This window comes from Pistacia vera, unplaced genomic scaffold (assembly GCF_008641045.1).
Source record: "Pistacia vera cultivar Batoury unplaced genomic scaffold, PisVer_v2 Contig117, whole genome shotgun sequence".
Lineage (NCBI taxonomy): Eukaryota > Viridiplantae > Streptophyta > Magnoliopsida > Sapindales > Anacardiaceae > Pistacia > Pistacia vera.
In genome coordinates this window covers 1,324,083-1,349,261 of record NW_022195215.1, presented here as the reverse complement: position 1 = coordinate 1,349,261, position 25,179 = coordinate 1,324,083, and the positions used below count along the sequence as shown (strand labels likewise).

General features: G+C 34.5%; 4 protein-coding genes and 2 non-coding genes across 7 annotated transcripts; 3 read left to right on the top strand and 3 right to left on the bottom strand.

Moving 5' to 3' along the window:
- Window positions 1-820: 820 nt before the first annotated feature.
- Window positions 821-4,536, bottom strand: LOC116107206 (pyruvate kinase, cytosolic isozyme). 2 transcript variants are annotated; one of them, XM_031393519.1, is made up of 3 exons: window positions 4,184-4,536; window positions 2,347-2,808; window positions 821-1,866 (listed from the first exon to the last, which is right to left on the bottom strand). In XM_031393519.1, exons 1-3 carry the CDS (start codon window positions 4,418-4,420, stop codon window positions 1,054-1,056), a joined length of 1,512 nt encoding a protein of 503 aa, XP_031249379.1. In that variant the 5' UTR covers window positions 4,421-4,536; the 3' UTR covers window positions 821-1,053. The 2 variants fall into 2 exon arrangements, with proteins under 2 accessions (XP_031249379.1, XP_031249385.1); XM_031393525.1 differs by having other exon boundaries at window positions 4,216-4,409.
- A 1,780-nt stretch (window positions 4,537-6,316) lies between these two features.
- On the bottom strand, window positions 6,317-13,524 carry LOC116107198 (glucosidase 2 subunit beta). Its single transcript, XM_031393507.1, has 16 exons — window positions 13,212-13,524; window positions 13,008-13,127; window positions 12,494-12,589; window positions 12,124-12,363; window positions 10,456-10,688; window positions 9,928-10,026; window positions 9,705-9,824; window positions 8,404-8,743; window positions 8,194-8,289; window positions 8,003-8,104; window positions 7,850-7,907; window positions 7,671-7,739; window positions 7,088-7,175; window positions 6,688-6,749; window positions 6,570-6,621; window positions 6,317-6,473 (listed from the first exon to the last, which is right to left on the bottom strand). Exons 1-16 carry the CDS (start codon window positions 13,333-13,335, stop codon window positions 6,411-6,413), a joined length of 1,962 nt encoding a protein of 653 aa, XP_031249367.1. The 5' UTR covers window positions 13,336-13,524; the 3' UTR covers window positions 6,317-6,410.
- An 855-nt stretch (window positions 13,525-14,379) lies between these two features.
- On the top strand, window positions 14,380-17,862 carry LOC116107221. Its single transcript, XM_031393532.1, has 8 exons — window positions 14,380-14,727; window positions 15,343-15,419; window positions 15,576-15,710; window positions 16,075-16,129; window positions 16,299-16,386; window positions 16,860-16,958; window positions 17,040-17,118; window positions 17,433-17,862. The coding sequence occupies exons 1-8, from the start codon at window positions 14,447-14,449 to the stop codon at window positions 17,495-17,497; spliced, it is 879 nt and encodes a 292-aa protein (XP_031249392.1). The 5' UTR covers window positions 14,380-14,446; the 3' UTR covers window positions 17,498-17,862.
- A 1,318-nt stretch (window positions 17,863-19,180) lies between these two features.
- Window positions 19,181-19,257, top strand: LOC116107843. The gene has a single exon (XR_004124547.1). It is a non-coding gene; the product is annotated as a small nucleolar RNA R12 (small nucleolar RNA).
- Window positions 19,258-19,312: 55 nt separating this feature from the next.
- Window positions 19,313-19,409, top strand: LOC116107828. Its single transcript, XR_004124540.1, has one exon. It is a non-coding gene; the product is annotated as a small nucleolar RNA SNORD24 (small nucleolar RNA).
- A 666-nt stretch (window positions 19,410-20,075) lies between these two features.
- On the bottom strand, window positions 20,076-24,722 carry LOC116107125 (2-oxoisovalerate dehydrogenase subunit beta 1, mitochondrial). Its single transcript, XM_031393434.1, has 13 exons — window positions 24,351-24,722; window positions 23,154-23,265; window positions 22,840-22,875; window positions 22,645-22,704; window positions 22,514-22,571; window positions 22,299-22,396; window positions 21,763-21,852; window positions 21,599-21,667; window positions 21,441-21,527; window positions 21,234-21,329; window positions 21,071-21,148; window positions 20,714-20,800; window positions 20,076-20,626 (listed from the first exon to the last, which is right to left on the bottom strand). Exons 1-13 carry the CDS (start codon window positions 24,545-24,547, stop codon window positions 20,591-20,593), a joined length of 1,104 nt encoding a protein of 367 aa, XP_031249294.1. The 5' UTR covers window positions 24,548-24,722; the 3' UTR covers window positions 20,076-20,590.
- Window positions 24,723-25,179: the final 457 nt, after the last annotated feature.

Sequence of the window (25,179 nt, the reverse complement as noted above, 5' to 3'; positions counted from 1 at the left end):
ACCCTTCCAATGAAAATTTGCGAACAGCAAGATGTTGAACCTGGGCATATAAATAATGGAACCTGTTGAAGTTAACGAAATAAAGAATGGATTGTTTCATTTTCTTGTAGTTGCGGTGGGATATCGAAATCGTCTAATATATAATATCTTTCCAGCATTACATACCTAATTGAGCAATTAAATAAAGGGGGATTTGAATTTGATTGAATGGCCCAGAAAGAGTATCTTTGCTGATACCACTACTCAGTTATTTATGCCAAAACCATGGGAAGTCTCTTCCTTTGAATTTTAGTCAAGTGGGTTCATCTATTTGATTTGACCTTTGATAGTGGAACTGGAACTGTGGAACATATGCTTTCACTTCATGTTCAGATTAACGATTAATCTCTTCAGTTGCAAAATTAACACTTGAAACCCTAATTTGTGACGGTCAAATTTAGCTATGGTGAAGAGCAAGTGTTTGAACTTTGATACCTAGTTCTCATACAAATTTCTTGCCAATTGATGTGACATGTCTTTGATTGATGGGTTTGCACATAAGATACACAAAACCAGTTTCAAACTATAATAAGTTTTATTTTTTAAGTTCACAATTTTCAAGTTGATGTATTATTAATATTACAGTGTTATAGTGAAATACCGTAACAAAATCAATGAAAACCTCACTATGCATTGCAGCCGATAGTAGTCATTTTCTTGATAGCCTTATGGGTTCAGTTCTTCAGGAAGCTTGAATATGACCATTAAAATATGAAATGCAAACAGCACCCAATAAACAGAATCATTTAAGCATCCACCATATCATACCAGGCAAAAAGACTAAAGAAAAATAACTCTCTTTGGTCAAAACTGCACTTTCAAAAATCATGTTTCTTGAAACATTTTTATCATAACTGAGTTTCTCTCAGACAAAAAGTACAAATTGAAACAAGTTGCTGCTGTATCATGACACAGCATTTACCCATATAATGAGATTATCTCCCACCAAAAAGAAAAAAGGGCGTAAAAACAGATGAACAGACAAAAAATGAAAAACAAAACCTATGAGAATCATCAGTTCACAGTCAAAATCTTGATTATAGATGCAGTTCCAATACGGTGAAGCGCCACGACTGAATCTCCTTTCTTGCAGAATCCCTTTGCCTTAGCATGATCAATAGCAAATTCAAGTGCTTCCTCTGTTGTTTCTGCATGAGAGGCCCTTGCAGATCCTGCATATAAAACTGGAACTAAGCCGCGGAAGATTAAGCTGTGCCTTGCTGGAGCTTCATTGCTACATGACCAATCAAAGGAATCAGTCTTAATCTCGGGGACCACCACAGACAAAATAGGCATGCCAGGCCTATACTTAGCCACCAGCTTTGCTGTACTCCCTCCCCTGGTTAGGACCAATATAAGAGTTGCTCTTGCAGAATTGGCTGTTCTAACAGCAGAAGAAGCCAAACTCTCCAATGGGCTCATGGGCACTGGTGAGTGTTCCATAACCCTTTTGAAAACATCTCCATAATCAAGGGTGCTTTCTGCTTCAATGCATATTTCAGCCATGGTACGCACTGCAAGATCTGGATAAGCTCCAGCAGCTGTCTCACCACTAAGCATCACACAGTCCGAGCCATCAAGAACTGCATTGGCAACATCAGTGGCCTCAGCTCTAGTTGGCCGGGGAGACTTGATCATGGACTCCAACATTTGGGTTGCTGTGACAACAGGTTTCCCTTGGATGTTGCACTTGTAAATCATTACTTTCTGTGCTAGAAATATCTTTTCAATAGGAATCTCCATTCCGAGGTCACCTCGAGCAACCATAAATGCATCTGAATTTGCAAGGATATCATCAAAATTTGCCACCCCTTCCTGATTTTCAACCTATCAAATAAATTCAAAGGGAGAATCAGAAATCATACATGAGCTATGGTTTTGATTAATAATAAAGATAATGACTGTACATACAGATGCTAGATATATTACATGTTTGCATATAGCTTCGATGTTGTCAGTGCATATGAAAACTCTTTCTAATAAATGCATCCGATATCAATTTCTTCTTTTTAACATAAATGTGAGTATCCAAAAATGATTGTCTTAAAATGTCAATCAGTCATCATAAATCTTTCCTTTCAGATCACCCCATTAATGAGTTTGTTGCCATGACTCATTAACTGTGCCTAGCATTAAGTTTTGATCTCTCAAAACAAACAAAATCATTTAAGACAAGATCTGACCCTTTACAAACAAAGGACAAAGCACTCACGTCAATTTGATTGGGGACCTCCACAAGATCTGACCCTTCTTATATTACATTTAATTATCCTACTTCTTATATTACATCTAATAACATTAACATACCTTTGACATGAGCATGATATTCTTAGCATGCTCTCCAAGTAGCTTCCGGACCTCCACAAGATCTGACCCTTTACGAACAAAAGACAGAGCAATCATGTCAATTTGATTGGGGACTCCCCACTTCAAGATATCTTCCTTGTCTTTCTCTGTCAAGGTTGGTAGATCCACTATAACCCCTGGGAGATTAACATTCTTCCTCTCGCCAAGCATAGCAGAGTTCTCACAATGACATTGAACCAACCCTGCTTTCACGTCGCAAGATAAAACAGTAAATGAGATTGTGCCATCGGCACAAAGTATAACCATCCCTGGTTTGACATCCTGAGCCAACTTTTTGTAGCTCATGCAAATCATTTTATCATCACCCTTAATGCTGTAGTCAGTGGATATAGTAATCTCTTGACCTTGTTTCAATTGGATAGGTTTGCCATCTTTCAAGAATCCAGTCCGAATCTCCGGACCCTGTAAGATTGTGTGTGAAATGAAGAATCAGTAAAATCCTAAAATCTACTATCTAACCACAACAAAATATTGATACTCAGCTATTTTGCAGGTAAGCCAATCATCATTTGCTCTTCAGGGAGAAAAGGAAAGGGAGTATCAAAAACAAACAAAAAACAAAAAAAAACAAAACGAAAAGAAAAAAAACCAACCAACCCCCTCCCAACCCACAAAGAAAAACTGAAAACTAAACATAAACATAATGCCCAAGAGGAGGGGACAAAAGAGCACCAAACAGCCATATTGGTGTGCTGAGGGATTTCGAGATGAAATTAGAACATGCTACTACTGTAAAACTGCCAAAGAATATTGATACCACATGGAATCCAAAACACGTGAGAAGCTTGAAACAAAAAAATAAGAAAAGGCTTCAGTCAATAAATCAATATTGGAATGGCCACAGTTTCGGTAAAGCTTTCGGCTATTAATAATGTGTAAACGCAGCAATCAGATATCTACTAAAAAGTTGATATTCAAGTCTAAAATTATAAGTCACATGTTACAATGCTTCATCTTAGAAACAACAAAGAAACAATGGAGCAGAGCAGAAAATGGTATGAACAGTTAGCAAAAAACTCTAGTTGCTGTGTGTTTAAATCACTTTGTTCATGAGAAATGAATTTTGGACGACTGTCATAGAATTTTATGGCTAAGATTATAGTCCAAGGAAGACTTTCAGCTAGACTAAGGATATTACTCACAAATTTTTGAAAAAGAACAAGACGTTTCTTGTTTTGATTTCCCTAAAGAATTTAAGCTTAGAATATCTATTCATGAAATTGGCTGTCAAAACGAGTCAAAGAAAGATTTTTAAGTTTCCATTATGAATAATTCCACAGGAGGAACAGATATTATCAAAGCAACATATTTTTGTACCAGCTGCATTGTTTAAGCAACATATGGTCAAAGAAACACAAAAAAAATTTTTTCCATTAAATTTTATGAATACATTAGCATTAAGTAGTCATCAAGGTATTTACTTAAACAAACCAATCAAATAAAAAGAGAAAATAAATAAAAAACCATCAACAAATAGCAAACAATAAAAATGTTAACACCTTATCATAGAGGGCTTTGTTTCCAAAAACAACAAGTAAAAACTTAGGAAACAGAACAAAACATCCACTATTAACGAAAAAAAAAAACGCAAAAACCTCATCAGAAAATGAAAAATACACGAACAAAATGGTCCAGATAGAACAGCCTCAAACATTCGGATAACATCAGTAGAGACCAAATCAATCAAAAACATGACAAACCCAGATGCAAAAATCATTAAAAAAAGAAAAAAAAAAAAACCAGAAGAAAAGCACTTGAAAAAATAATATATATATACCTTGGTGTCAAGCATGACAGCACACATAGTACCAGTGTTAACCATGGCGGTTCTGAGATTATCAAGGGTTTCTTGATGGTACTCATGAGATCCATGAGAGAAATTGAAACGAGCAACGTTCATGCCAGCTCTCAAGAGCTTCTCAACCATGGGAACCGATCTTGAAGCCGGTCCCAAAGTGCAAACGATCTTCGTCTTGGGCTTCTTGTCAAGCGGGTTAACTCTGCCGTTGTCCATTGGTTAGAGAAGAAAGAAGAGGTTTGAGATGAATAAGAAGAAAGAGAGAGAAAGTAAAAGCAAGCTTGGGTGGCTAATGAAATGAAAAAGGTTTGTTGCTTGGACAACAAGGCTTATAGTAATATATAAAAATGTGGTTGCTTTCTTGATTTACGGAGCCCGGTGTCTTCTTTTGATTCCATATATAATATTCTCCCTCATAATTCTAGAAGGAAATTGGTTATCTCTTGTACAAAAGTATAATCCCTATTACTAATTATACTTTTATTATCAAATCCGGTATTCTCTACTGCCATTAGTTCTATTAAGATCATTTCATTAGAAGAACGTTGTGATATTAGTTTTGGTAGGATCATTTTTATATATTGTTGATCTTATTAATAAAATATTATTTCAATCCAACGAAAAAAATCTAACGATATTTAAACATAATTCTAATATAACTACGATCAAAGCGTTCTAACCAAAGATGTATTATATAATATAAAAAATCTCACGTTGATTTTTTAGGGTTTACCTCTTAAATGATGTGATGGAGCCATAGAGGATAATATTTCCTCTTCTTCTTTAATATAACAAGTTTGAAATTATATATAATTTGTCGTAGTTATATTCAATTTGACATATTTATATCATTTTCAAAATGTATACTTCTCCTAAATATCAGTTGACATTGAACTTAGAGGTCCCTGGTGAGAATGAGACCTTACATTTATATCAGAAAAGAAATTCACATTTTGGAGATTATAAAAGGGTGTGATTTGGTGGTAGATGAGATAGTATTAAGTAGATGTATAAATTTTATAGGACGGCTTGAAAAGGCTGAACCACCACCTCTTTCTTGCCCTTCCACATGGTTTTGGAGAAAAAGTCAAATGAGCAAACAAACAAATCCCATGGATTTCTTTAACCAGAGCAGTAGCTCAAAGCACAAGGAAAATGCAAGCACCTAGATTTCTATTTGTTGTGGGAAATGATCTTTACTTACTTACAATTGGCTGTACAAAAGTATTTGACAGCAGCCCAGAGTCTGAAATCTTCCCTGCTGTGATTCAGGTCATGAACTTCTTGGAATCGTTAAAAGTCTTTACTTTTGGACAAAATCTTTGAAATGAGAGGAAACATCATATTTACTTATATTTCACAATCACACCTCTCCTTCATCTTTCTCTTAAATTTGCATACACATTCATATTTGGGTTTATTTCATTTTTTCCACTTCCTTTAGAAAATATAATTATAAAAAACCTTCTTACAAGACTATAAAAACATCATAGTAAGAGATTTTATGGTTGAAATACATATATAAACTGACTCAGCCCGTGATAAAAAAGAAACCTTTTATATTTTATTCAAAAGAGTCGTCACCACAGCGTTCTATCGCTAAATTTTAAGAGAGAAAGAAATTAATAATCACAGCTGGTATATGGTAGATGGGATTGACTTGGAATTAAGTATAGCGTTTGCCTCAGAAGACTGCATATTTTGATTACACAAGATGACCGAGAATAGGAGTCAATATTCTATTCAAACTCAAAGAAACTGTTTTTTGTTCCTTCCCTCCACCTCTTCTTTTGGTGGGACTGAGGAAATAAAATAAAAAAGAAAAAGAAAAAAAGATTACTAGGTAATATAAAAGTTCTGTTTGCAATCAATGTTCTAAAATTGGTAATAATATGAAATTACTATTTTAAGGTCTAAGCTCAATTCAAAAGTGTAACATGAAGAATGATATCAAAATCAGTTTTAACTAAGCCGAATTTGTGATAAATGTGCCTCAAATCCACCCATTACAAAGAACTACAATTCCAATATGAAGTGCACTCAAGGTTGTAAAAGTTTCAGGAGCCCGCTTCGAATATTGCTCGAAATTTCTGTAAACTACTTGTGCCCATAGAGGCTGCAGTACATCATCTCTTCATCTTTGAATATTGAACATATAATTGTTCGGCATCCTCTAAAGCATGTTGGGTAAATTCATCGGGATAATTTATAGTTCATCGTGCTGCTGAGGTTGTTCTTTGTTCATCAAGCCTAGTTTATGTTGTAGTTCCTATTGTATTTCACCATATACCCAAACTTAATATAAAAATCAATGCTAGAAGAAGAGCTTAACACTGCAACTTTGGAGAAATAATTAATAGATTACCTGAAGCTTTTCTTCCAGGCAAAGAGCCGGAGTAGACAACAATGCAACATATCTGCAAGAACTAAAAGTTAGAGAGCAAAACAACCAGCAGAGAGAGAGAGAGAGGCAAAATTCTTACTCGCAGCGGCTTGGTTCATCAACATCAGTAACCTCATTTGACAGTCCACATCTCAGCTTAACCTGTAAAACGTTATACATAGAATTGATGATATAAAATCTATTTCTTCATCAAACTCCATTTCAACTGTCTTAACTTTTTTTTTTCTTTTTAGGGCCTAAATGAAGACCAAACACTGGACCTCTTCCCTTTTATACACTAACATTTGTAATTTACACACATGAAATGTCAAATCCAGAATATGACTTACATATATACTATCCATTGGACAAGAATAATTTTTTTTTTTCCATTAATTATCCAACCATTTCACCAAAAAGTAAAAAACATAGAAGAAAAGGAGTTCCTCCATTACAGCAATCCAAAACACGATAAAAAACAATAACATGATACTAGTTACCTTCAAACTTCTATCAGGCCCATTCCAACACTTATCACCATTCGCAAATAACATGACGCGGTAAGAGTCCTCAAATTTGTCCCAGCTCCTATTAAGCAAAAATGTTGGACAGGAGAAGAAAATACCACATAAGCCAAACCACCAAAGTGAGAGAGAAAGGATTTGAGCATCACAAGGTTCACAATAACAATATTAACAGTTGACTATAAAAAAAGGCATAAATGATGCAACCAAAATAGGATCAATGATGTTGAAGTCTGCACTAGATTATCTATTTGGCTGAGGGCATAATTTTGTCCATATCATTATCTTATCTTTAAGCTTAGCTATGTGATGTTGCATTTAGATGAATGCAAGAACAGCAATATGGTAAAACAAAAATTTAAACAACCAAAATCACAAGGTTTCTTTATGGCATGGATCTCTTGAGTGGAAGAAGAAAAATTATATAGACAGAAGGAGCAAACAGGTAGCGCCAGCATGACTTGCTATCAGTTCCTAAATGACAGCTCGATTCTCCTTGATGTATAAAAAAAATCAGGGAATCAGATATGCAAGGGAAAATGTGGTAATAGACACACACCCCAAGCGAGTTGAAGAGTGACCTTCTTCCTGGGTAGCTTGTTTGTATGGGCAGACTTTGTAAAGATACCTGAAGAACATTCACCAAAGGTAAGATAACTGAAATTTATGGCAGTTCCCTGGAAGATCTAAAGTAAAAACTGCCTGACAAGACAAGCATGAGAAGATAAAGATAGTAACTTGTTCTGCTTGCTCTCAAAACAACGACCATAGAATGAATAGAACTCCTTCTCAGGCCCTGCAGTATTATAGTTCAAGTTCAGTTTAGGGAAGCCAGATTAACAAAAATAACAGCCAAAGCATAAATATAATACAAATTCTTCTTATACTAACCAAAATCATGTTTTAGCTTTTTTGTCAAACTTGATATCCTCGATTGTAATTTAGACAACTTGGCACTGGATTCTTCATAATCCTTGCGGACACGATCAGCATCTAAAGAAGCAAAACACCACAGATGATAACATTTCCAAGCACAAATTTTCACTTTTAATTATAAAATAACATAAAGGTTAGATTAGTACCAGATTTGTCTACTGGAGCTTGAAACAAATTAACAGCCTGAAGAAGATTCCGTACAGTTTGTTGTATCTTTTCCAACCAAGATGGGCTTGTCGTCTCTAATAACATGGTTAGATAAATCAGAAACCATGGACTATCAGCCCAACTTAAAAACAGCAGAAGTACTAAAACGATTGACAAAAATAAAATTAATGGAGACAGAAACTTCAAACCTGATAAGTCCAAATCATCATCTGTGTCAGATTTGTATGAACTACTAGTATCATCATGATCCTCATCTTCGTAACTTTCATCCAAATCATTATCTATATGGTCATCATATTTTCCAGCTTCATCGTATCTTTCAGTGTCATCATCAGTATCAGTAGCATAGCCATCATCTTCCCCATCATGTGTACTGTCTGGCACTTCTTCATGGACTTCATGAGCTTTATCTTTTACACCATCTTCCTGAGATTCCTTCTTATTGTTTTCTCCTGTCCAACGAGAAGCAACAAGGCGACCCAACTCTTCTCTTGACAACTCCTCAGTACTTTCCGATGCATCATTCCCCTGCACAAATTATATGCTTTGCAATCACCTAAGACAACCAGAAATGACAAAGTTTTGCCAGGATATAGGCATGCCACAAGTTCCAACTGTTTAAAAAAAAAAAAAAAAAAAAAAAAAAATCCTAGAAATGTTGCGAATTCTGAATATATATTTCTAGCAGACACCAAAAGTTACACGTAATAAGAAATAAAAGATTCAGATCTATAATATGCTACCAACATATTTTTTTGCATTACATGTCATACCACCTTCTCTTAGGAAAAGAAAGAAAATATTTTATAAACCTTTCATTAAAATTTTTTTAAACATTTATGAAAATTTGGGATCACTGTATTGTTGATTAGAAAATAAGTTAAAAGTGACATAATAAATTCTTTATATTAAGATTCTAAGCATTAAGAGATATCAAAATGATTGTAAAGAACGCCACAAAGTTACTCTTTCACTCTTCGCTCTCAGTCTTCTTCTCTTCATATCATAGAACACATATTATTCAAACAGACATTTATAAAGAACTGAACCAACATCAGCAATATACTATTTAGTACAGAACAACTACAAATTTCAAGTATTCCAATTAGAGCTTACAAAAGAACCAACTTCACAGGCATAGACCTTTATTTAATGCTTAACGAAAGATATTTCAAGTACTCAATAAAAGGGGTTGAGAAACTATTTAGTTTCTATCCAAAAAAAATATATCTAATGCATATAGGTAGCCATATGACTTTTGAGAGCTGACTGCAGTAGTTTCTTGGCTTATTAATGACCATAGAATATAATAAGAGTGAGAGCTACAAATATATCATCTATGCATGTCATTAGATACTTTTACTTATGGTTTTGTCTCTATATGAAAGCATAACTATCCTGAACTGCAAATTTTAAATGCGATTTTAAAATTTAATATGGTGATTATTTCTCTCCCAGAAGACGTCACAGTTTTATGGAGAAAAATTACCACTTTCTTGGCTTCCTCATGAGACAGCTCACTTCCAGCATCATGACCAGTATCAGGTACAACTGCAGAATTGTCTTCACTTTTTGGTGAGACAGATTGTTCAATCTTTTCTGCTGCACTCTATATTGAGATGGAAAAACATTTGACAGTTTGCTAAGATGGCATGACTGAAGTGGAACTCTATTTGTAGAAAAATATATAAAATTAAATGTTAGCAATTTACCAGCTCCACTTCATTCCATGGTTCTTCCACATTATCAGAAGTGACAACATGTTCAGCTTCAGCTGCTTTATCATCTTCAGCATTGCCCTTGGCCATGTCCTACAAAAAAGCTAGGCATGTAAGAACTTAAAGAAAAGAATTTATTTGCAATGCCAGGGCACAGTAACCAAGATATTAGATTGGTTACCAGCAGATAAACATCCTTATATTAGCTTATACATATACATGTGGTCCAAAGTGTGCCCATAAATAGGAATCAATAAATAGACATTAACACATTATGTAGAAGCATTAACAACGCCATCATAAACATATGACCATATCCATTCCGATGAAACAATGAGGGTGAATAAGTTACGTCTTCTCAGCCGTTACACACAGAAAATAGGTAAGTTGCAATCACCAGAGCATTGGTAAGCTATTACAAAACTCACAATTCAAATGAGACAGCGACAAAATTACATGCAATCACAGTTATATTTATAGATTGATGAAAGTTAAGCATCAAAAAGTAAAGTGAAATCTAACCTGATCTTCAGGAGAATGCTCTAATACACTAACTTTATCATCAGGTGTACTATCATCAGGCTTCTTTTCAAAGCTAGCATGCTCCTGGACGTCATTATTTTCCTGCTTATCTTCCTCAACAGATTCACTTTTCTCCCTATGAGCCTTTTCCTCGGCTTCTTTCTTCTCCCTCTCTTCCTTTTCTCTTTGTAGACGCTCTTTCTCCTCAGCCTTTTCTATTTGTTCTTTACGCTCTGCATGGGAGTTGAAGCAAAAGACTTATACAACAGTGAACTCTATTCTCCCAATGAAAAAGAAACTATTTCATTAACAACGACTTAAAAAGTATAAGAATATAATCTACCAGAAGAGAAATGATCAAACACCACCACAAGCTGTATGCAACAAAAGGTAATTTAGACCACATGCATACTGACCAAATTTTGCAGGAAGAAGCTCCTCTCAGTCCACAAGGGAAAGGGGCACGCGGAGTCAATAATATAAAATGAAGAGCAAAGAGTTATTAAATTGATATGTTTGTAAAATCAATGGTAGTTCCCAACTTTTCAAAATTAAAAACTTTAAGCAGGATAGGAAAAAGAAGGGCAAAAATAATAAACTGGGGTTGCCCCACTTCATTTATAAAATGGTCGGCTCAAGCATTTACATACATATTTTTCCACATTAGAAACAGACATTGCTTATAGAATTACAGTAAAAGGGTGCAACCTAGAAGTGGTTCACAAGTATCATACAAACATAAAATAGCTCTTAAAGATTTCCAAAATGATGCTAACAGGAGCAGCAATACTTTCTATGTAATGTGTAATTATAGGCAATAAAGGAACATCATGTGCAGAAAAAGAAAAACATTTCAGCATATATGAAGGACGGTTATATAAACACCTTGATTGAAAATTTATGAACAGCATGCAGGACAAGGTGGTAACAGGTCAAGATAAGATTAGGGAAAATTTTCACACTTGATTTGGTTATGTGCATCAAATGCCAAAAGTAACGCAGCAATGAGGTAAGAGTGATTAAATACAAGATAAAAAGGAGAAAAAGAGTTACAAAAAGGGGAAAGGTGAGAAAAATATAATAGTAAAAGATCAATGAAGTACATAATAAAAGCATTCATGATACCCACCCCAATTAGAGCTTTGTTAAGTCGAATAAATTGAGAGGCACCTATTAGAGGACAATTAGGAAAACTTATAAGTTTAAAGTATCCTCCTAACCTAATAATAAGGTCACCTTTGACTTTGTAGTATCAAACTTAAAGGCCTAAAAGATTTTTTGAATCACAGATAACGATTATACACATATCATCTTCTTCCCACTAGATGTTTGTAGTCCACTCATGTAGTCCAGATAATATATGTCTAACCAGTTCATCTGCAAGTAAGAAGCTTATTACAAATTAAGGATGCAACCTAACCCATTTTAACTTTGACCCCTGATTTCTCCTAGAGTGATTTTTGTACAAGATCAAATATTGACATTCTTCCTTAACTTCAACTACAGATTTATATGTACATATATTGAGTTGCAATAAGAGTGTTGTATTGAAATCAAATAAGCATACAACTCTTATTAGTAGGGCTACAACCTTGGAATAATCATGATTGAATATAGTTGAAGAATGGAGAGATTTACCAAGACCAAGTACAACACACAAAGCCATACCTTTGAGCTGTTGAACGAGCCCTTTCAGTGTTTTTTCTTCAGTTTTCAACTTTGATAACTCTTCCTCATCTTTGACCAGGCTCAACTTTGCTTTTTCTATTTCCTGGTTTCGTAAAGTAACCCCTTCCTGATATGTAGCTATCTTTTTCTTCAACTTATCTCTAGCCACTTTGCCAGCCTCCCAGCAAGTGTTTGGGCACTTCACCTTACCATCATACTCATCACTCCCATCACAGCAATCTGCACAATGTTAAACAAACTCCTAAGAACTATTTCTCAAACCCCTAATGAATGACCAATTTCAACATCAATTTTTCAGAATATTCAGAGGAGATCCACATGTGGGTATTTCAAGCCACAACAAACTTACCACAAATACCATCATTAACTCTGGAAGAAAATATTTTACGAGGAGCATGTCCTGTGTTCTGACAATAGAATTTTCCATTTGGACACGCTGATGTTCCTGTAACTCACAAAATATAATGTTAACATAAACAAAGAGATTATTTAAAATACATAGAAACGACCATTAACACAACAATGGATAAACTCTATACAAATAGAATTGACTGGTAAACAATCTAAAATAGTAACTGGTTTAAGAAAACAAATGAAAACCTAGCCACAAACCTATCACCATCTCCAGTGATTTCTTTTTTTTTTTTTTTCTCTTATTAAGTAAAACATTTAAGTTATATGCAATAGTGTTAGTAATTGTAAAAAGGTGGGAACTTTGCAAACCCTCCTTTACATCTAATAAGAAAGAACAATTTTTTATAAGATAAAACAACAGATAATCCAATGCCATTGCAAACAAATATGCAAATCTGATTAACAATCAGCTGATAAGCAATAAATGAGAGGAAAACAGAAGCAACAACCTGGCTCATCAGTGCCATCAAGACAGTCACAAAAGTCATCATTGAGCTGAGTTTTAGTGAATTTGTTGGATCCATCTTTGCATTTGATAGTATCAGAGGAAGTCTTGTAATATTTCTCATCTGAGTATCACAAAAAAAGCCAAAAAAATCAAAACCCCACATCTCAAAATCAAAGAAAATAAAAACATAAAAAAAAGTACCGACCCTGAGGAGAAATTCCATAATAAGGGTGTTTGAGAAAAGAAGAGGAAGCAGTTGATCCGCCCAAAATTGAACATAATAAACCCAAAATTACTCCACTGATGAATAAACTATCAACTACACTCATCTTCTTCAAATCAAATTTTTCTTACTGCCCAATACGCACAAAGAGACAGAGAGATGGAGAGACTCGATCACTCAAAAAGTGTTGGATTTTAGTTACTGCCCAATAAATGAAAAACGTATAAAGAGTTGAAAACTTAAGAATTTTTTTAATCTGTTTTTGAGTGAAAATATTGAATTTATTTTCTTGAAATGTAAAAATATTTTGACTTTAAGATGTTAAAGTGCGAGATTATGTTGATAACATTTTCTTATGAATAATGCATGTAAATATTAATATTAATTTAATTTTTGATAATCTATACGTTAGTTTTAGATGAGTGATTTGGATTCTCTATAATTAAAGCAAATCTTGTGGAAGTCTATTGAAATTATCAAAATTTGATTATTATTATTTCACCGGAGAGGAAAAATGTTTGTGGACATCGCTAATTTCAATAATACCACACCCACGATCTAATTTAAAGGCATTAATACTAAGTTTATAATCCAAAATCACAATCTTCTCTTATAAGTTTTGATGTGATAATTCGTCATCGGTTAGCTTGCAAATGATTAGACAAAGCTCATACAAGCAAATCAAACCAATTTTACGAGTTGATCAATAATAAACTATTACATCAGAGTTATAAGAGAAGAAGTGAGATTGGATTACAAACCTAACATTACTTGATTTAAAGATATTATTAATATTTTATATAGACAAATTCTAAGATAAACATTTTCTAGAGATCTTCATTTCTTTTTTTTTTTTTAAATAATATGAAGAAAAGCAATTATAAAATACAATTATATTATTCATATCACTCTCACTCTCACAAATCAATTTATCTCATTAACATATTTTCTCAACTACTTAAGCAACACCAAACTCAAAGGTATTATTATTAGTTACTCTCTCTTTTAAATCTTGAAGGGTTTTTGACTTTTTGTTGTTTGTATTTTAATAGGGTTGGTGAATGGACAATTATTTGTAAGAGTATTCAAACGATGTCGTATATCAAAAGGAAGATATTTTACATTTTTCTCAACAAGGTTGGACATATAACACATATCATTATCCACAAGTTTCAGAGCTTCAAAGAACCAACTTGGCAGAGCAAAGAGCCATTTCAATGGAGGCAACTTCACTTCTAAGCTCTTCATCAAAAACCCATTTCATATTCCATCTCAAAACTTCATCTTCTCTCAGAAAGTACTCCCAATTTGTGAACTTTGGTGCCCAAAACCGCCATGTTTCAAGCTCTCTTGTTACTTGCTCAGCATTTGCAGTACAAGAAACTTTGGAAAAGTCAAGAGACTCCGTCACCACAACTTCTTCTAAGCATAACATAATGCCAAAGATTGATAAAAGTGGCCGGTTTTGCAGCCCCAGAGCCGCCCGTGAGCTCGCTCTGTATGTCTTTTTTTCATTGCTTTATGAATTATGTTATGTTCTTTTGTGTTTAGTCACTGTGAAAGGAGCTGAAAAGCCTATGGGAACTTCTTTAGTTTAGAATTTTCTTATTACATTCGAGTGTTGGTTATGTCATTGTAATATGAAGTTTGAAAATCGAAGATTATGTTCTGTGACTCCGAAGCCAAAGTGAGTTTGAGTGACATAACCCAAGTTCATTTTGGAGTGGAGGATAAGATTTACTCTCTGTAAAGGAACTGAAAACTGTAGAGAAACTTCTTAGGTTAATTTTTCTTTTTTCAAAGTTTAATTATGAGAATTTAGCATGAAGTTTGAGAATTGAAGATTCTGTTGTATAACATAAAAACCAAAGTTCATTAAGTTATTTTTGCAAGCAAATGGAGGATAAGATTTAGACTATCATAAGCTTGAGGAGAGATTGAAACCATTCTTTTCTCTTTCATGGTTTCTTTTTGTATATAATTTAACTAAACAATCTGTGGGATTTCTTGTTTGCTTTTCCTTTTCTCCTCCATCACTTAGTAGTAATAGCCTTTTTTTTTGGTTTATCAAAACTCATATTTTGAGAGTGAATGGTTTTTGGTTTATTGGCAGATTAATAGTTTACGGAGCATGTTTAGAAGGTTCAGATCCCATTCGGCTTTTTGAGAAGAGAGTAAATTTTAGAAGAGGTAATGCTTACTCTTATGTTCTTGGCCAGCTTTATATTAGGAATTTGTAGCACAAATGAGTTTAATGGCTTGAAACAAATTTTGGGTGATTGTAAATTACTTGCTCTTTTGATGTAGTTGGATATCTAATCAGCTTATTTGAAATTTAAACTTCAGAACCTGGTTATGAATTCGACAAGGCTTCATTGTTAGAATATAATCACATGAGCTTTGGAGGCCCCCCTGTGACAACAGATACAGTTGAAGAAGCAGATGAGCTTCTGCACAATGATGAGAGGGAGTCTGCAATTGGTAATAAAGCATTTGAAAAAAAATTCTGAAACATGCTAATGCTTTTTGTTATGGCAAATAGGTATGCTGGTGTTTGTTAGAAGGTGCAACAAATTTGAAAAAAAAAAATCTTCTTGAAATCATAATTTGTAAGACAAGTTTAGTGGCTTAATGTTAATGCTCTGCGAGCTGCTCTAGCTATAATTGTTAGACTACTCACATAGACCAAAATAGAAAAAAGCATGTTGTGTTTATTTTATTTTTTAATTATTTGCATTGCCAATCATTTATATTGAATTTTATATGCACAAATTAAGTTCTATTTGTTTTTATTACACTACTCTCTTCTATAAGCCTGAATCCATGTTGTATTTCTATATCGAAGAAGAAGAAGTGCTTTCAGCTCCTCCAAAGTTGGTCTACAGCAAACTCCTTTTGCGGTAAACCATCTAATGATACAAGTTACTGGATTTTCAGTATATGAGCTAGAACTATTTTTCAGTATATGAACTAGAACTATGAGTCTCAAGTTCTAGCTTCCTGTCCACCTTTGTGAGAGGAAGAGACTGGATATTGAGCTGTATATAATTTCTTTTTGCTTTATTGCAGTTTCACAAGGAAGCTTTTGGTTGCAGTTATGGATAAGTGGGATAGTCATGTCCGTGTTATTGACAAAGTTGCCCCACCAAATTGGAAGGTCTGGAATGCCTTACCTAATTTCAACCTTTGCATGTGCTTTTATTTTAGGACGGTGGTAGTTATTATCTTGTAAAAAATTTGAACTGCTAATCATGTATCAAATCCAGGTTTATGCTTTCTTAACTTTTACCAGCTTAATTTTGTTTGTTCATCCTTTGAGCCAGTTTAATCTTGTTCGGTCTCTCTTTCAACTCTTCTATTTCACCTTAAGTTTTTAACTATTAAGGGAAGATGGCTATTAGAGACATCTTTAGCCATCAATTACCATCAAATATTTAGTATCTCCCACCTATGATATCATAATTATGTTGCTGTTTTTGCATACATCTGATGAATGGTATGCTCTGTCTTCAAAAGAGGACCCCAAAGTAAATTGTTTCTTTTAAGTTTGGAGCCATCAACTCTCTTGTTTCATCTTAAGTCTCCTATGTCTCATTACATTTTCACAACTTCATTATTGATATACTTCAGGATCAGCCATCCGGAAGAATTTTGGAGCTTAGCATTCTCCACTTGGCCATGTCCGAAATAGCAGTTCTAGGAACGCGGCACCAAATTGTGATTAATGAAGTAAGTTTCCTTGCTCCTGTTTTCTCCATTCCTTCATTGTCCAATCTTTGCTTCTCTTTGACATAATGTCTCTTCTTGAAGGCTGTTGATCTTGCAAAACGGTTCTGTGATGGAGCAGCACCACGCATAATCAATGGATGTCTTAGGACCTTTCTGAAAGATCTTGAAGGAACNTCTCATTATATTTTCACAACTTCATTATTGATATACTTCAGGATCAGCCATCCGGAAGAATTTTGGAGCTTAGCATTCTCCACTTGGCCATGTCCGATATAGCAGTTCTAGGAACGCGGCACCAAATTGTGATTAATGAAGTAAGTTTCCTTGCTCCTGTTTTCTCCATTCCTTCGTTGTCCAATCTTTGCTTCTCTTTGACATAATGTCTCTTCTTGAAGGCTGTTGATCTTGCAAAACGGTTCTGTGATGGAGCAGCACCACGCATAATCAATGGATGTCTTAGGACCTTTCTGAAAGATCTTGAAGGAACCGGCACAACTGAGGCCTCAGAGGTTAAGGAGGAAGTGCCAGTTGAAGTATGAAGTGATGCTGTTTTTGACCGTTCTCTGCTCAGATTGTTAGGATATCCCACAACCAAAAAGGGCTGAAGAACCTCACTTTTATGATTTTGCAACCCTTACAAGAGCTTAATCTATCTGGGTTGTAGAGTAGTTCCCACTAAAAGCATTAAGATTATATGTAAATTTGGTGGGAGAAATTGACAATGTCTTACTAGCAGCAGATGAGTTTCTGGTGAATAACAGTGCTTGAGAAGAGCCAAAAAGAGCAGATTCTATGTATATGATTATGTTGTAGTTCTAAATCCAATGTTTTTGTATAATGTTAATGATGAATATTTGTTCTATATTCTTCTTGTTACTTGACTGCTATATTTGAGACAGGAACATGAATGTTGCTTAGGTTTTCTTATATGAAACTATTTTGCTAAACAAAATGGAGAAATTGTAGTCTTACCTTTCAAAACTGCATTTGCTACCCTCATAGATAATTTCATTAACTAATACTACGTTTATAGTAATACCTCAAATTCTTTTATCTAGACAGCGCATCAGCTTATGTGAAACTAATATTTGATATTTGAATAATGAGTTGGTGCCATAAATGACATGGTAATATATAAATTTAGAGTATTACTCCATTTCATTACTTTTGCAAATTTCATTTCATAACTTTTCAAGGTTTGGTTTTGCAAAGAGTCGCTTTGATGAACACTTTTTTTTTTTTTTTTTTTTTTAATTATTATTCAATACTATACTTGTAACATATATATATTATGATTTGGGTATTCGGATCAGTTGCAGTTGGCACGCACTTCGACTATTCTTTTGAGACCTTAGAACTACCGACTGGATATAAACTCCAGTGACCACTCCTATTAACAATTGTGAAAACTCAAACTTATACTTGTAACATTAAAACATGAAACTTAATATAAAATATTTTAGGTTTATTTCATTTACCTATTGTGAGCGTGTTCAATACGAAATGCATCATGTGTTCACACGAAATGCATCACCTATTATTGAAAAGTATTATATACCTTCATAATTATCAAAAAGTATTAAAAACATAATAAAAACCCTCTAATAAAAGAGTAAAAAAAAGGGTCCTGATAGGGGTATTTAATTTTTTTTTTTTTTTTTCAAAGGATGTGATTTATTAAGCAATTTCACAAAGATAAATGAAATAAACCACAATATATATTTTTTAGTTAAAAATAATAATTACAAATGGGGAACTTGGTTAACATTTGGGCCAGCGCAAGATGTTCCCGGGCCTTAGATTTTTCTAGGGTTTCTGATTCATTCTCTATATATACCACCAAACCACCCACTTTCCCCCATCGACTTAGACTTCAACTTATAGCTTCTCCACTGCAGAGCAGCCAGACTGCTTCTGCTCCTTCTGGTTTTTTGTCTCAATGGTTAGGCATATGATTATGGCCTAACATTGCAATTGTTTGATGCAAGTTAAATGCATCAAAGAATCTATCCTTAGGCTATAGTGAAGTCCTGTATACATACTCTAACTCGTGTATGTAGACTCTACCTTTAGCTCCGTTGTTCTTATTTAAGATTTTACGGTGACAAGGTAGATACATATACATCTTTTATTATAAAGTTTCAATTTTTTTTTTTTGTTATGATTTAGGGTTAAGGGTTCAATTTTGATTCTGGTTTTAATATAAAAAGTTTTGTTTTTAAAGGTGGGTGATGAAAGAAATCAGACGGATTCCCACTGATTTATCCATGATCATGATAACCAGCTACTTCTGACACCTTCAATTCATTAAAAATCTTTCCTTTTTTTTTAATTTTTGGTTTAGATATTAAATTGGCCGGTGATGTTAGAAAAATATTTGCTACTCTTGATGGGGGGTGTATTTCTTCATCCTTCATCTGATGATTTTATTCCACCAAGATCTCTGAGGCCTCTCTTTCCTCTGCTTTTGTTGTTCTTTGTAGCAAGAATACTTTTTTTAATGAAAACATTCGGAAACAAAACCCGTCCAAGTTTCAAAGAAACGTTTTTTTTTTCTTCAGTTTCCTCAATTTTTTTTTAAACATTAGATCCATTGGATTGATTTGATGAGTAGTTTGAGGCTGGCCGAATAGCCTTTGAGAGTAGGGATGTAAATTAAATAAATAATTTAAGAATAACAAGTCTCCAATGGAGGACATAGGGACATACAATACTCCAGATAAGAAAGTGGGAGAACATTTAAAAAGAATATTATAAGCCCTTTAACCCTGATGGCTCTGTGTCGGCGTCGGTTTGGTGAAATTGGGACATTGAAGTAAGACGGAATAGAAAGGAAACTCACAAAATCGGTTCACTGAGGTGAGGAGCTCTGTATACTCCAAAAGAAACTGAGCATTAAGCATGGTGGCCCTGCAGAAGAAGTCCAATGTGCTAGGCCTGTGTTGAGAAATTATGTCATTAGGCATTGAGGGCCCATGTGGAGATAGAAGAACCATTGATAGTATCTACCCAAGACTAACATTGGCTGTCAATTTTTCCAGCAACTTAATTAATATTAAAACTCTGCCTAGATAAGCTCGACTCAAAGAAGTCATATCTTGAGTATTCCCCTAACTAAATGGGTTGATCATCCATTTTCAATAAAGCCATTTTGTCACACTTAAAAGTATATAAATGACTTGGTCATTTATTAAACAACAATCGTTAATGAAAAGTTGCACACTAAAAGCTTGTGTTAGTAATTTGTTTGAATTTACATAACCATAAAAGCCCTGCAATCTTCAACTTTTGTAATATATTATGTTGATGATAAGAAACCAATTCTTGTTTTATTATTGTGTTAAACATTTTCAAGATTATTTTCTTCTCCATTCATCCATCATGCTTTGTATTCTTCTATCTTTCTTTCTACTTTGTACGCTCGGGCTTGTCATGTCTCAATTCTGATGCTATGAATAGCTTGTGCTTTGCTTCATCTCACTCACCTGCCCTTGCTTTATTAAATAAATATATTTAATACATTGAGCTAATTGTTTTATTGAGAGGGGAATCTCAATTAAGTTTAAAATGAGCCCTTCTCTCCCTGCTCATGTATATGGTGTTAATTGATACCAGAAAGAGGCAGAGTTGGTTTAGTAATTTACAGTTGATTTGATTGCATCCAGTATCTGCATCAAAACACAGCAGCAAAAATCATTTTTACCTCCCTAAAAAATTATTATCACGGCAATGCTGAGTAAGAGAAGAGAACTCACTTTGTTCTTGGTAGGCATGTAGAAGGGCTCAAAAACAAGAGGGAATGGGGTGTCTAGACCACAAACTCTAGCAACAGGAGCTTCTAACTGCAAACCATTTCATCTTTTGAGTTACTAATTGTCATAAAAATTAAGCACCAATAACATCAAACACACGTTTGAGTGACTGAACATCTAGACAAGGTAAAAATCTTCCCTACAATGGATGTTGATACCACCATCCAATCATAGGACAAGTGTATCTCACTCTCGCTGATGTGGTACTCCATGATTGGATGGTTGTACCAACATCTGTTCTAGGGAAGATTTTTTCATAGATAAGAACAAGCACAGAAGAAGTCTGCAGGAAGTGATTACTCTTAAGAAGCAACGATCAAGGATTGAAGCAGCGATTTCGGCACCAAAACCTCCAGTCACTGGTGCTTCATGACTTATCTGCACACAAGGCAACAACATCATCATCTCTTCTTGCATTAACCAGTTATCAGTAAGCACATTTTCCAAAGGGCTCTATCCTTACAAGAAGTCTTCCAGTTTTTTTGACAGAGACCTCTACTGTCTCCTTATCCCACGGTATAAGAGTTTTCAGGTCTATCAGTTCACAAGAAATTCCATCCTGCAAAGCCACAAGAGTCAGACTCTGACAAATATCGGAATGTTTCAAGCTCAAAAAGAATTTAACCTCGCATTTAAAAAAAAAAAATTGGAGTGACAAGAATCACTTAACCTTTTCGGCATCAATGCAGGCTTGTTCCATGATAGATAGTTGAGCTCCCCACCCAACAAGTGTAATGTTGCTGCCTTCTCGGATCACCTGGACATTTACAATTTTTATTTTCTTTGTTTTAGAGTTCTCTGTTGAAGATAAAATACACGGTGGCATACCTCTGCCTCAGATAAAGGCAACATATAATCATCCTCTGGAACCTCTTCTACTGACAAACGGTAAAGCCACTGAAGGTACAAAACACAGATATATTTTATCACAGATATCGTCAATACATAAATTGAATATATATGATTCAAATTGAGGTGAATGAGGGTATTACCTTTGGCTCGAAAAAGACCACAGGATTTGGATCACGAATACATGACAATAACAATCCTTTTGCTTGTCGTGGGCTTCGAGGGATGACCACCTATATATTCATTTTTAAAAATGAAGGAAACAAGGTACTTAATTTAAACAAGAAGTTAAGATCCATATCAACGGGTTCCACAAACCAATAGAAAGGGAAAAAAATATTCAATAACATCCTGTTCAACAGTAAAATGAGTTGAACACGAGATACTTTAACCAGTGTTGGGAAATATCAACAGAATTATATAAAAACAATAATAATAACGGGTAGATTTTTGCGAAAAAATCAAAAACTAAGAGAGTGGCTACCACCATCTTACTCTATGAAGCAAAATGGTTACTATGAGTGAAACCAAATAGTTTCTTCCAACTCCTCAAATCCCCAGCACTTAAATTGAGGGGCACAGCCCCTTGGGGAGAAAGGGATGATATAAAAAATAAATATGTAAGGAATAAAAGTAAAAAGATGAAAAACCAAACCAACTCACGGAGAAAGAAACTTACTTTGATACCAGGAACATGACAAAAGAAAGCTTCAGGGGATTGTGAGTGATAATGTCCACCATGGCCCACAGCTCCATAAGGTGCTCTTATTGTTAATCCTGCAGAATCACACGAAATCTCATCAAGCTCAAAAAGATGGGGGGATGGGGGTAAAGAAAAACCAAAAAGAAGAGAATCATAAGAAAACTTCAATGAATAGTATCAACAAGCACTACCTCCACAATTAAATTGATTCCCACTTCTATATCTGAATTTTGCAGCTTCATTGACGATCTACCAAGAAAATTTATGTCAATAAATGTTATGAAGCAACATGAGGACTTAGTATCTGGTATAAAAGTTTTACCTGGTCAAAAGCAGGAAAAATATAATCTGCAAATTGAATTTCTGCAATGGCTCGATTCCCCTATGCATGAAATGAAAGCAAGACTTATGTGAATCAGATAAGAGATTTTAAAAAATAATTATAAAGAAAGAAAAGAACCTCTAGTGAGGATGATTTCAAAGCTAGTACAATCTATAAACAAACTCTTAAGCATACCATGGCTGCCAGACCGATGCCAAATCCAACAATTCCCTGCATAAAACAAAATTTAATATGAAACTTTCTAGCCTTCTAGGTATACATAGCTCAAAAGACACAAATAGTAACCCATATAGAGTGTAAAAAAACAAAGACATGGAATCAAAGCCTAAATGGAAAACATCAAGATACATGTCTGCATGCACTGTAATATTAAAGTGAAGAAAGATTATGAGACCGCTTGGGACAATATGCCGGCATAGTAATGTAACAAAGCAGTTTTTGACACTAGAAGTGACTGTTACAGAGCATAGACCGTGACACTGGAATACCTGTTCACAAAGAGGGGTATTGAAAACCCTACTTTTACCGAATCGATCCGCTAATCCTGTTGTGCAACGGAAGACCCCACCAAAGCTCACATCTTCTCCAAATACATAAGCACTGTGAAGAAATTATCCATAAGCACACTCACTATATGTGACTAAACTTAAGTTGGTGAAAAGAGATGCCAATAATTGCAAAAGAGACCATTTCACAGCCAGAAAATATTTCAAGGTAAAGGGTGTTTCCATGAAAATCATGGTGCAAGCTAAACAAACAGAATTGACACTTTAGCATACAAAAATCTTATAAAATTAAATTAAATTAAATTACTCTTCAAAAAGAATCTACCATGTATGAGCAGAAGAACAACAGCCAAAGCGTAAGACATTGTAAAATTAGAAACTAATAACAGCAAAATGAACTTTTGGAACAAACAAAAAAACTAAATTTCTTGACTCTTGTTTCATTTTCTCGTCAAACATATATTGCATTCCTATGCTTCCACAGACAAAATGTAGTAAGGAACAACATCATTAACTTGAATAAGAAGCTAAAGCTCAGGTCTCATTCTTTGGTTCAGTAAGCTGGTGATAATTCGGCAACACGCCCCAGGGTAATTTGGCAACACTAAGCTTAATTTTGGGTTAGCCTAGCAACCGAAAAATAAATAAAAGTGCATCAGAATTGTTGCTTCAGCATCTAGCTTCCCTGCTATTCGTAAATCCTAGAAGAGGATAGTCAGAGTCTCCAAATATAATTTTTGGGTAGAATTCAGTCACTTCCAAATGTTTAAGCAACTCAAAAAGTTTACAAAAGAAACATCAATAAAGACAACAACCTTATAAACATCATCACTTATAAGGGAAACTAAGCTGCAAAATTAACGAAAGCTCATCGAAATCGGAACCGCTGATAAAACATTTAAGCCAAGCAGTCAAAAGATGTTAATGATTTGATAATGTAGAGCCAAATGAAGGTAATCATCAAAGGATTCAAAACTACAAATCATATCAAAAGCGTCACTCAAAATATGATAAAAACATCAAAATTTACGTTTATTATGTGAACTATATATCAAAATTTTAGTCTCTTTACAACCCTTTTGGAAACAAGGATCATCTTTAACCTGCACATATTCATATGAATCAAAATTACAAAGCATATAAAGAAAAAAGGCCAACTGGGTATTGTTGAAAACAAACCGGGAATCGGTTTCCAAGGCGATGTGAAGAGCCTGATTGATGGCAGAGTATAAATTCAGGGACTTGCCACCTCCAGGTTGTGATTTTTCTTCTTGTTGTTGTTGAATTGCGTTCTGACACGAAGAAGAAAAGCGGCGTCTTGAAATAGAAGAAACCACTCTTCTTCCACGAGTAATGAAAGTAGTTGCAGTAGCCATTGCTGCCAAAATCCCAACTTTCTAGTCCGTAAATTGGATGGTTTACAACTATCCCTTGGTGTCATGTTTTTGTACTTCGACTCTTTGAGAGTTCCAGAGTTTGAGCTGGAGCTGTCTTCTGTTACACGTGTCATGCTAATCCCAAAACATTTTTTGGACCAATAAAGGAAAAGGATGTACTACTGGGCCACCTAACGTACCAGTAACATTACCCCTTAATCATGGATGGTAAGGCTACTTCGATAATGAAATAAAATCTTGCAAATGTATACAAGTTATTATAAGATTAACGTTTGATACTTTAATATGGCAAGATCTATTCAAGCATTTTGACATTTAAAACAACTATGTATTTTGATAAATCATAAAGGGAAGTTGAAAATAAGCATAGATTATCTGGGGAAGTTCTTATTTATGTAACAGGAGAGTGTCTCACTCTATTAAGACATTGGATTGCCCAGAATTCCTTCTTAAGTTTTTTGAATGATTTTGAGTAAACGGCCTTTTCTCACCTAAGTTTCCACTCATGGTTTCATAAATTACGGATTCCTACACTTAAATTAACACCGATACTTTTCTCTCAAAATAACCTCACCATCTCAAATTTCTCTCAAATAAACCCTAGAGCAGAT